The following is a 13504-nucleotide window of genomic DNA, read 5'->3' on the forward strand; positions in this document are numbered from 1 at the left end:
TTAATCAGCTGATTTGATAATTTATTTAATATGACCTCATGAAATACTAATCATACAGCCACAATAAAAAAGAGTACAGATCATAAACAAGTAGTCATTAATAATAAATAAATTGATATGTTTCATTGATGTCAACATCTTCATAAAATCAACATTTGGTATCAATATAATCAATGATAAAATCAATAAATCACTCTTTTGACTAGATAAATATGGATGAATCAAAATATACACTGTATATACCACTAAACACATAAAAAGTCAATTAAAATGTAACTACAGGTATTCATAATTTCAAATATTCTGATAAAAAATGATGTACAAATAGTCAATGACGCCACTGAAGGTTTAGTTAGTTTAAATATAGGTCTAATTGTAGCTGCAATAATGTAGCCCTCTCAGATATTCCATCTTACTCTTATTCCCGTACTTCAAAATGAAAAGTACTTCATGTACTAATACTAAAGTAAGATATTTGATATTACATGTATTTACCTTTTCCTAAATACAGCTACGTGTATTCATATTCATTTTAAGTTATTTAGTATTATTCTGGTATTAATTATTTTTACACCCATTCCAATCAGACCTTAATTTAGAAAATAATGAATTGTCTATCAAACCATGGAAAATGGTAAAAATAATCTTTTCAAGGAATAGAAACATATATATCTATGTAATACAAGGAGAGTTTGGGGGTGGATGGTGGAACAGAATTCAAGGTAAACTACATTTCTTGTACATTTCTTTAGTTTTCCTATTTTCTTATCAAAATAAAACATAATGAAAGTTGTTCACACAACTTTACACACTTTATATTTTACAAATGTTGGCAGCAAGATTTAAGTTGATTGTGTGAGACAATTTCCTACAATTAAAAATACTGCAAAATGTAAAAACAAAAAATGATATAATACATATACATGTACACTTGCTGTAAAGCTAAGTACTGAAAACAAACTTGAATTTGCGATTACAAGTACTTTATTTTGTGATTTATTTGAGATAAAATGTTTCGCAGCGACTAATTTTCACAATCAAGATGTTGATTATCTGAAGACTGATTTATTTACAAGATACCGGTGATGACTGGTTTGTGGCGGGAAATATTTGCAATAACGAGGCTCTGGTGAACCTTGCAAAAATCTTGCACACGAATATAAGATGGTTTGTAGTACATGTATCGGTGATTATTGTCTAGCTATAACATTATACATGTAAACTATTATAATATAGTCAACTCATAATCACTAAACAGTTACATGAATTAAATGTACAAAATACTGTAGACAATTAATTGCTCAAGAGGGGAGATCAATTGCTTTCAATTTTATTCTAGAGTTTAAATAAATGTGATAAAACAAAAACCTAGATTAAGTTGAAGCGGTACTCTTTTTCTCAGTGCATGGGAACAAAAGCTTATGATGATTATACACAGAACTGCTAAAAAAAAATCAAAATTAAAGCATAGTCACCTATAAAGCAATGTAAACAGTATAACGTAAAAATTTAACAATTAAAAATAATTTTTTTCTTTCACAGTCTTGGATATCTCAAATTAGAATATTTACAAATGCAGTACATAGGATTCCCAGAAATACATGTATGATACTGTACAAAGGATACCTCTCAGAAAATGACAAACTCTACTTGTAGTTACAATCAGGCTCGAACATTTAAGGGGACTAAATGAGTACCTGTTTAATACCAGCTAACATGGGCATGATGAGAGTCAATAATATATTGTATTGGGCCCCAAGCAACCCCTTAAAGAACAACCAACAAACAATATAATAGAATTATACTCAGTACACCTCTAAAATTTCCACTTAATACAGTGGTATATTTTTCACACACTACATCTCTATGACTAATTAACATTTTAAAATTTACAAAAAATCTACATTTATCTTGGCTGGTCCAAAGATGGACTAAATTTGGGTTGCAATTTTGATTTTAAAAATATATACACATACACACATGCATTTGTAAAGAAATACATGTAAACGAAACAAACATCTCTTTGGTCAAGTTGATTGCAGTAATTAAAATATTAAATATGGCAAGAAAATGACTGACTTAATTAAACATCAATTAATTAGCACCAATCATTACGGTAAAACTTTAAATTTAAAAATTGATGGTCAAACAGAATCCCATTTAAAGACTTAAAGTGATAAAATAAAATGACAATCCTATAAAATAAGGCAGCATAGAGCTCTATTAGATAGCAATGTCAACTAATAGAGTATAATGCCATTATCCATCACTTTCTCTGCCTCTCTGGTAAAGCCACACGAGAACTTGATTCCTGTTAGAAATAAGAACCCCATGTTGATTGTGAAGAGAAGTACGGTGGACATCAGCATGTAGAAGGAGAAGTCAAGGTTGACCTGAGAGACGAAGTCCAGGACCTGATCTTCCTGCAGGAGGATGCTCTTCTTGTAGTACTGGAAGAATAGGATCAGGTACATCACCATCGCCAGCAGCGAAAACAACACTGAAAAAAATGAAAAAACACGGAGTTAGTATAACTGAAAATGACAGCGAAAACAACACAAAACAAGTGAAAAGCTGTCAATGTGACAGCAAACCGGGTTTTCTTTTATGCGAACTTTATCCATAATCCATGTCAACCCATATCCAGTGAAATAGTGTACCCCTATATGCAATATTTTGCCAAAAAGTGACTAAGTTCAAAAGCTGGTATTTTTTTCATAAATTATCAGAAATCAAAATCCTAGCAATATGCACACCTCTGATATACCCTATGTACAATTGATCTGCAAAAGAACAACTTCCTATCTTGAAATCTGTAGGAGGAGTTATACATACAATGAGGGTACCCTATATGCAATATTTTGGCAAAAGTGACTAAGTTCAAAAGCTGGTATTTTTTTCAAAAATTATCAGAAATCAAAATCCTAGCAATATGCACACCTCTGATATATGTACAATTAATCTGCAAAACAACAACTTCCTATCATGAAAACTGTAGGAGGAGTTATCCGTACAATGAGGGTACCCTATATGCAATATTTTGCCAAAAGGTGACCAAGTTCAAAAGCTGGTATTTTTCCATATATTATCGGAAATCAAAATCCTAGCAATATGCACACCTCTGATATACCCTATGTACAATTGATCTGCAAAAGAACAACATCCTATCATGAAAACTGTAGGAGGAGTTATCCGTACAATGAGGGTTACCTATATGCAATATTTTGCCAAAAAGTGACTAAGTTCAAAAGCTGGTATTTGTTCCATAAATTATCAGAAATCAAAATCCTAGCAATATGCACACCTCTGATATATGTACAATTGATCTGCAAAACAACAACATCCTATCATGAAAACTGTAGGAGGAGTTATCCGTACAATGAGGGTACCCTATATGCAATATTTTGCCAAAAAGTGACTAAGTTCAGAAGCTAGAATTTTCTTCATAAATTATCGGAAATCAAAATCCTAGCAATATGCACACCTCTGATATATGTACAATTGATCTGCAAAACAACAACATCCTATCTTGAAAACTGTAGGAGGAGTTATTCGTACAATGAGGGTACCCTTTTGGCAGCCGCCCGCCCGCCCGACCGCCATTTTCACCATTTTAATAACCGGATTTTTCCTTCGGAAAACCCGGTTAAAAACACAGAAAAACACGGAGTCAGTATAACTGAAAACGACAGCGAAAACAACACGGAAAAACACGGAAAAACATGGAGTCAGTATAACTAAAAACAACACGGAAAAACATGGAGTCAGTATAACTGAAAACGACAGCAAAAACAACACTGAAAAACATGGAAAAACACGGAGTTAGTAAAACTGAAAACAACAGCGAAAACAACACAGAAAAACACGGAGTCAGTATACCAGGTAACTGAAAACGACAGCGAAAACAACACTAAAAACAACACGGAAAAACATGGAGTCAGTATAACTGAAAACAACATCGAAAACAACATTGAAAAACATGGAAAATCATGGAGTCAGTATTATTGAAAACGACAGCGAAAACAACACTGAAAAACACGGAAAAACATGGAGTCAGTATAATCGAAAATGACAGTAAAAACAACAATGAAAAACACGGAAAAATATGGAGTCAGTATAACTGAAAACGACAGCAAAAACAACACTGAAAACCATGGAATAACACAGAGTCAGAATAACTGAAAACGACATCGAAAACAACACTGAAAAACACGGAAAAACATAGAGTCAGTATAACTGAAAACACCAATTTACTGATCAAAACAAAAACAAAAAAAAGTACTGGGTTTACGGTAAACACCAAAACATAGCATCAAAGGACTAAGTGCGGTTTTATGCAATTTTTGCCCCCCAAAATCAAAGTTTTTTAAAGAGCTTTAAAATAAGATGAAAGATAGTTAAAATCATATTGGAAATAAAGGTGTAAAAGGTTATCACCACAGTGACGTCATTACGTAGAAATGATGTCATGAATATTGCATTATTTTGATAAATTGATGTTTTGTAGCAAAATATGGGTGTTTTCCGATGGTTTTTCGACTGGGAAACATCGAGCGCAGGCTTGCTCAAGTACCATTTTTTAGTATAATATGTATAACTATCTGAAAAAAAACATATGTTAAAATTGCACTTGAGCAGACCTGCGTTCTATACTTCCGAATGCAAAATATAGAGCAAAAATGAGAATATCTTCATTTGTTTGCAACTTTGCGGGAATTAGGTCATTTAGGTGACGTCATAGATAAAAAGCGAGTGAGCAATGATGACTAAAATCAAGATTAAAGTTATAGGCATCCTCTTTGCAATGATTGGTGAAGATTTCATTTTTATACGATACTATTTAAAATTGGTTGAAATCGGGGGCAGATATTTGACCATACCACACATAGTCCTTTAAGCTGTCCAAAGTAATTCTATGCTTAACGTCTCTTGCGCTCATAGGTTTAGGAAAAATCATTGGTTTGGAAAGGGGTGTCATGCACTAAGACTTTGTAGTACAGACAAAAGACTTTGTAGTACAGACAAAAATAAGAGTACATGTGTCAGATATGTTTGAATCAATTAATTTGTTAATAAATATGTTTGTTTCACTACTTTTGAATTTCAGTACATTGGGTATTTTTAACTTTTGATACTTGCCCTGAGTTTATACATGTACATGTGTATTTGGTTGTGTTGTTATTCTTTTTTTGGATCTAAACCTGTTTGAGCAATATTCTTGTCATGTGATTCTTTTGGAGGGAAGTTTTTCGGGTGGCATTACTGATTAAACTTTGAAGAAGGAAGAAGCATTTATGTTTACATAGTATCTGTTTTCATATAGTTGAAGTTGACCCTTCATAAATAGAAGAAGGTGTGGTCATCACCATTCGCCAAGGGCAGCGTGTGTGTGTGTGTCCCTGTCCCATCCCTGTCCCCTAAGGATCTAGGAGGCAAACTCCAGGATTCATAAGATCAAATACCTAAAAACCTTATAAGCAGTGTTGTGTTTGATAACCAACAAGTGCTACCCATGCAGCAATTGTATTTTTAGAAGGAAAATATAAATGATCTATTTAATGAGTTGTACACTTACATGCAAGTCCTTTCCAGAGATAGAGACCCAAAGGTCCAGTAATAGTCTCTATGGGTTTCCCACAAATGTTGAAGATGGCAAAACCAATGAAGACTAGTCCCCATATTATTCCAAAGGCTTCCATTAATATGACCAGAACCCAGAGGCTAAAGGGAAACAATCCATACTTGGTCAGCTCACCTGAAATGACGAGATCTCATTATAAAATCCTCGTGAAAAGTCAAAATATTTTGTCAGCGAATCATTCCAGTATTCAGGTTCCAATTCACAGAGGACATGATTGTTGATACTCATAAATATTTGAATTTTTCAGTTCACACTCTTTTCAGATAATGTTTTTTTAGTCTTTTCAATTGGTCAAACTGGACAGTGAAAATTCTCAATTGACCAGAAGAAATTAATATTCTACTACAAAAGCATTTAGTGTGATGTAAGAACACTGACCATTGCCCTGGGTCTGGTTCTGGAATAGATTGACCACCTCCTCTAGTTTATCCCGGGCCTTTGGGCCTACGTCTTTGGAGAAATAAATCATGCAGTACTTGCTGTTACAGATCACTGAAAAAAAGGCAGGTGAAAGATTTATTTAGTACAGCTGAACTTCAATATCTCAAACACTGATATCTCTAGTACAATGGATAGGTTGAACTGATTTGTAAGTCTCAACCACTTAATTAATTTTTAAGTATTTTAACCTCAGTATCTTGAAGTTTTTAAACAGTCCTATCAGTGATCTAGTTCTAGATAACAAAGTTTGACTCTATTACTAAATTCTATGCAGTAAAATATGGCTAGTGCTAACATGATTAGAATGAATCCATGCTTACAGTGAAGTCAGTTTCATTCCTCTACAATAAACTCATTGGATCATATGGAGAATTATAGTTATAGCAAATCGAAATGATTTGTCCCTGTCCGTTTGCTGTAACTGAGTTTTACTGTATGCGTTGATAACTAAATTTCTGTTAATGCAATGTTTGGTTGGCTTCAGCTAATTATTTAATCCATGGGAACTTTTTCCCTTCAGCATTATGACACATGTATCAATCTGTGTGATTTTTCTGTGCAATATTTTCTAATTTTCATTGACCGGTACTCATTTAGGAATCTACTTTGTATTAAGTTATAGATATATACAAAACTGTTTATATATGCTTTTTTTAATAAACCTCTTTATGTTTTATATGGTATAAATTGTCCCAACCCAATTTATATATAATATATTACATGCATTTGTATAAATTTGGTAGCTATCCAAATTCATTCCTCAATAAAATGCAAAGATAGGTATACATGTACAGTATCACGATTGTTGATCTGTATGTTAGTCCTAACCCCTCTACATCACTGTAGTTGTAATTAAACAATTCACTATAACATTATGCAAGTGGAATTTGCAAAAGACTAAAGAAAAGTTGAATTACTTTTCAGAGCACCTCTTATAGCAGTCAAAGTTAAAAAAGAGGATGGTTTACCGGTGTAATGCTGTTTGTACGTTCTTTAAGTTTGACATTTATAACATCTAAAGATTTTACAGCTCCTTTATTCACCTACATTTTTAACCTCAAAATGTTTGTGAAGTACATGAATATGTGATGTCTCTAACTTAAATATGGTTGAAAAGTCAAAATATGAAGTATGGTCGTATGTGAGCCAAGACGTTCTCTGTTAGATACCAAACAAAAGAGGGATGTATGTAACAAAGATTTTTCAGTCATTCATAGCAGCAATCAATAAAATAAGTTAAAGTTCTTCAATAAAAACACACCTTTTGTTTCTACCTCAGTAAAACATTTTCAAGGTTTGAAATACAATTCTGGCGGGTTTAGCATGCACAGATCCAGAAATTATCCCCAGGATGGGGGGTGGGGGTGTATGGGCAGTCCAAGAATAATTTTGTTTGCCAGGAGGAGTCCGAGATCTATTTTTGATTTATAAAATTTACTATTTTATAAATATAAGAAGTTTGAATATGTCTGGACCACCAGGCCCCCCTCTAGATCCTCAAATTTACAGGGATTCCTTACCATCAGCAAATTTAAGCAAATAGGCTGATATGCATGCAAAGACAGTTACAGAAATGAGTGGTAGGGCGTATACTGAGATGATAATATGGCTGTTTTCCTCAACATGTGAATAGTTGTAATTTCTTTACTGGTCCTTATCCTGAAAAGGCCAAGACATTCTTAAACATCTACGCAATCTGTTATGCAATGTGTACAAGTGTCAAGAAATTGTTTGCATGAATATTCCGATGATCGGCAAGTATTTTAACGACAGATGAATTCTCCTCATGATTCAAATGTCAGATAAAACTATGACCACTTGATGGCCTATCTAGTTACTACACTCAAAACTGAACTTGGTGGATCACAGGATATGGACTTCAAAATGCTGTAAAACATTGGCACTGATTCAGAACAGTGAGAACACTGCACATGATTCTACTATGTGACCACGTCCAATATCATCTGTCTAGTCAGTAGAAAAACATACACCCCTATCCCTCTATTCTTCTCATTCATAATCAGATTAATTTGGGAGTTGTTGTTAAATAGATTGACTCTACCAGGTACACCTAGCAAAAAAGGGCAGAGCACTCTAGGTGATTCAAGTCTGAACAGGTGTGTTAACTTCCTGTTCGTAGAGTCGCAGGAATTCTGAATTATCTGTTTTTAGTGAATGCCCCTGTGATAAGAAACAAACCCCACACAACCACCAATCAAACCAGAATTAATGTGCAGGGGCGAACGGCATTAATAAAATATACAGCACTAATGTACGGCAATAGAGTTGATCTTAATCAATTCTGAATATTGTTTGTAAATATATACTTTCTCTAATCATATATTTTGCCAACAATTCGTAAGACAACTGAGATAATCTTGAAATTTTAGTTTGAGTGTCTCTAGCCATTCTTATTCAAAAAGTGAAACCAATAACTATACAATTTTACCATAATACTGAAGATGATTTTTCTGTAGAGGAATATTGGAAATATAATATTAATTAATATATGTCTGAACTCTAATGATGCTTTACACACAAAATTCAGAACCTTGCACTAGATGAAAAACCGGTATCATTTAATCACATGCAATGTTAAATGTACAGGTAATTAAGTTGAATGTCCGGGTAGGGCATTGTAAAACACATTCGCTTCTCACCACTGCAACCTGAGTTTAATCCTCATGTGCTCACAAATGGTTGAATTGAAAGGGTATGGTGGTCGTTTGCTCAGACAGGTGCGTTTTCATCGTCTTCCTTCCTTGATTGGACCAACATCGAAGCCAATATATTATAGATAAAGGGATGTTCATATTTAAGCTGAGTTTGTTTATCAATTGTAAAATAACTTGTAAGTATAGTCAAAATGGAAAGATCCTCAAATTGATGCATCTCAATTTAAAGGATTTGATGGGTACAAACATGTACTCAAAGCACCCCCCTTCAATCCCCCCCCCCCCCCCCCATACACACACACACACACAAACGCACTACATCGGAACATATTTTACATCAATCGAAATGCATTTATGCCTTATTCAATAAAAATCATTCTGTAGACCAAAAGGAAGCTCATAGGTATACACTATAGACTGTTAACTGTTTGTTTTAGTGCCGATATTGTTATATCAATGGAATAATATTTTTTCTGTGTTGTACACTGCGACCTTGTACCCCTCAGGGATTAATGTCTATATTGTGCCTAATAAGTAATTCTACATAAATGTACACTGTCCTCTGTCCATAAAACACCTGACAAGGGACACTACTTTTAGTGCCGATATTGTTATATCAATGGAATAATATTTTTTCTGTGTTGTACACTGCGACCTTGTACCCCTCAGGGATTAATGTCTATATTGTGCCTAATAAGAAATTCTACATAAATGTACACTGTCCTCTGTCCATAAAACACCTGACAAGGGACACTACTCGTGCTTCCCGCGACCGTTTACCTGTCAGAGATTGTTCCCTAGGTCCATTCCCGTAGTTAATGACCCTGTCCCCACGGAACAATCCGAAAGTGCCGTTCATGTTAGGTTCGTTAGTACTATTCGCCGAGATGGAGTGGTTGCTTTTGTGGGCCGTAGCTTTAATCCAATTGTCGGTGGCGAAAGAACCCACCATTAATCCCAATCCAACAAGAGTCAGGATCAGTGCTAGGAGCACGAACAGTTTCTGTCGCTCCTCGAGCGCCATAATTCACACAGAATGGATCTTCACTCTAAGCAGAATCCGTTAACAATACACATTTCAGTCCACGCCCAAGGTTTCCTGTTTATCAAAAACTGATCTGTTGAGTTAACTATACCTGTTTAATCCATTTACGGTATCATTTCAAAAAGCGTTCGAAGGACCATAAAGATAATCAATAACCGCAAGTCAATCATTTCCTCAGGCCACGCCTCAATGAGAGAGAGCGAGAGAGAGAGAGTGTAAGAACAAAGAACATTTTCGTGTTACAGAGTCACAGGTACTTGATCTTGAACACTAATTGGAACTTTCTCTACACAAGAACATATACATCATGTTAATGATTGTCTTACCTATTCGCGTCAATGCTTGCAGACAGCAAAAGTCGTTTATACCCCTTCCTCCCGTTATTTAAACTTTTGTAGAACATTACATATTTTCTTTGAAATAGTCTAAAAAAAGTAGTTTTATTTCATTTGCCAAGAAAACATTAAATGCCGTTTTGTTGTTTTATATATAGAGAGAGAGGGGGTGCATGTAGGTATTTTGTACATGCGTGTATAGGCCTATATATGCAAAATGTATTTCAATTTCAGAGAAAAGAAAGCTTTAGGAATCGTTAAATTTCACTATCAGTACACGCGGTATATTGCGCCCCCCCCCCCTCTCTCTCTCTCTCTCTCTCTCAGAGACACCTTCATGTACATCATGAGATAGAGAGTGCAATACAATACCGCGTGTACTGACAGGAAAAAGGGAAATAACATGTTTTCTGGTTTTTTGAAAATGTAACTTCAGAAATCTACATGATCCTGTAAGATCCAAATTGTAAGCTTGTAATTTTTAATGCCTCTGAGCCTGTCTTGAAACCGATTTCAAGGTGATAGTTCTATTTCAAGTTTCTTGTATACATATTGCTTGCCTTTTTTATATATAGGTTTTTCCCTAGTAAATGATCACTGTGAAAACGTAACCGAGTTCTTATTCAATAAACAAACTCTCTTGATCCTTAAATAAAGAACTATGTGCGGGATGAAGTGTTTTTTATGCCCCAAAATTCAAAGTTATGAATAGAGGTTTAGAAATTTTCTAAGAGATAGGTCAATATATATGTAGCTCTAGGTTAATAACGATAAATTGTTTAATCGAAGTCATATTAGAAATATGATATGTTAATAATGTACTAATTTCACAAAAAGTACGCATTTAAGGATGACGGACCCAATTCACTTCTACGATGGTGATTTTCATGAAAATTTTATTGAGTTGGAGTTACTAGAAATACCGGTATATTAAAATCAATAAATATAGGATCTCTCATGATTTGCGATGGTATATGATTTTTATCCAACGAGTTGTGTGTTTTCTATTCCCGAGCCTTGGCGAGGGAATAGAAAACACACAACGAGTTGGATAAAAATCATATACCATCGCAAATCATGAGAGATTCTTTTTATCACATGTTTTACCAAGTATTTTGTTTATCCCAACTTTTTCTGTAAAAATTGTGATTGTGAGCCGCACAACACATTATTTACAACACGTCAACAATGTTACGCATGGAAAAAAAGTTCCTTGAAGTTTAACAAACAGACATTCATTTTCGAACATTTTTTTATGAATTCATGACAAATAACTGAAAGAACATTAAATGTTTCAAATTTATATCTCAACACCCCTCAACTGAATTAATTTTTTACTTTTTCATTCTACGTCAATCAACCGTCTAAACCTACGTAATGATTAACTATGACGTCACGTGGCGTAAGAACACACAGTGGAATATCAAAAATTTATCCCATGAGTGATATCCACCGTATATTGGGATAAACATGTGATAAAAAAAGTTATCTCGTAATTACGAGAAAAGATCTCGTTATTACGAGTTAGTTATCTCGTAATTACGAGAAAAGAGCTCGTTATAACGAGTTAAATATCTCGTTATTACGAGTTAATTATCTCGTAATTGCGAGAAAAGATCTCGTTATCAGTGTCCTAGTCGACTGGATCACCCTTTCAGTCTTTCTTTTTCTTTCCAGAAACGTCGATTTTATTTTGATTAATCTTTAAATAACAACGATCATTATTCATTAATTTCTACATGAAATGATCGGATTTGACATTTTATCTTATATGAATAAGTGGAAAGAATTTTCAACTTATATAATTATTATAATCCCACTCCAAAGTAAATACTAGGTAGTCCTATAGTCGTAAAAACAGAATTTTGTCAGTCACAGAGGACTTTAATGATAATAAAGTTTCAATCATGGACATATAGGATTTACCTGCATTGTGTTTTATATGTTCATACACAACCTACATGTATATTGAAAATAACTGGCTTTGTATGGTAACATTTTGGAGTCTGAAAACAAATTACATGTATCCTCCTTATTAATAAACAGTTCAATGAATTTATTAATCAATCTGCTTTGCTACTTCTTCTGAAATTTCTTTAAAACTGCTTGGTCTGATTTTATATCAAATTATGTGTACGCTTTTAAACGATGAATATGCTACGGATGTGTATAATAATAGACATTGCAGTAGTTCATACACTTAACATAAAGGGAATAGAACAATGAAATGCGCCACTTTAAATAGATCTTTTCTTGTAAGAACGAGATAATTAACTCGAAATAACGAGATCTTTTCTCGTAATTACGAGATAATTAACTCGTAATAATGAGATCTTTTCTCGTAATAACGACATAATTAACTCGTTATTACGAGATCTGTTCTCGTAATAACGAGATCTTTTCTCGTAATTACGAGATAATTAACTTGAAATAACGAGATATTTTCTCGTAATTACGAGATAATTAACACGTAATAATGAGACCTTTTCTCCTAATAACGACATAATTAACTCGTTATTACGAGATCTGTTCTCTTAATAACGGGGGCACATGCCAAAGTGCGTTGTGTTGTTATTTTTATTCAATTTTTCATGAGAAGTACTGCGCAATTGTTTTATATTTCATCAAAATATCTTTATATGATGGGTTTTTTTTTAATTTATGAAACACGGGACAGAAATTATATATTATCGCATATAGTACTTTAAATTAAAAAAAATGCCATTCCATACTGTAATGAAATAATGTATCATAATTATTTACAACCCTCAAGGTTGTATCTATAGGTCATATATCATGATGTCATACACGGAATCTTATGTTTTCGAACGGAATGATTCAGTCGCAAATATTCATGTATCTGAAAAGTATTGGGCAAGTTTATCCATCTTTCTCCCGTTTTAATTAATCTTTATATTCTTCATCAATTATTCTGTTAATTTATCAATCTTTGCACTTTACACTTTTAAGAAGTTAATTAAAGTGTTGCTATATACTGGAGGTAAAACTTTGACGAAATTAGTATAAAATTTGGTAATTTGTTTTTTACATCCGATATATACTAAGGTATATTACAATGTTGCCCACCTCAATATAGTAAATGTATATAAAAATAAGGAAATTTGTGTGAAAATTTTCAAAGATTCATCGGAGGCTCAATCCTCAACCTTCATACATGACATCTTCCTGGCCTCCGTTATATACTACCGATTCAAAGGATTTCTTTAAAAAAAACCCAGGTATTTCATAGTATAAACAGTTACACTGCAGGTTTAATTCAAAGTTTTCATATAGAATGCAAATGTCAAATAAGAAAGAATAATTTCTTGATACTGGCTATATCAAAATATTGCAAAGGATTGGTGGA

At 33.5% G+C, this 13504-nt stretch overlaps 1 protein-coding gene across 1 annotated transcript; it reads right to left on the reverse strand.

The window, feature by feature from the left end:
- Positions 1 to 4: 4 nt before the first annotated feature.
- LOC105339909 (clarin-3) lies at positions 5 to 9944 on the reverse strand. The gene is made up of 4 exons (XM_034474280.2): positions 9538 to 9944; positions 6020 to 6133; positions 5576 to 5755; positions 5 to 2500 (listed from the first exon to the last, which is right to left on the reverse strand). Exons 1-4 carry the CDS (start codon positions 9779 to 9781, stop codon positions 2241 to 2243), a joined length of 798 nt encoding a protein of 265 aa, XP_034330171.2. The 5' UTR covers positions 9782 to 9944; the 3' UTR covers positions 5 to 2240.
- Between the last annotated feature and the right edge of the window lie 3560 nt (positions 9945 to 13504).

Source organism: Magallana gigas, chromosome 8 (genome assembly GCF_963853765.1).
Source record: "Magallana gigas chromosome 8, xbMagGiga1.1, whole genome shotgun sequence".
Taxonomy (NCBI): Eukaryota; Metazoa; Mollusca; class Bivalvia; order Ostreida; family Ostreidae; genus Magallana; species Magallana gigas.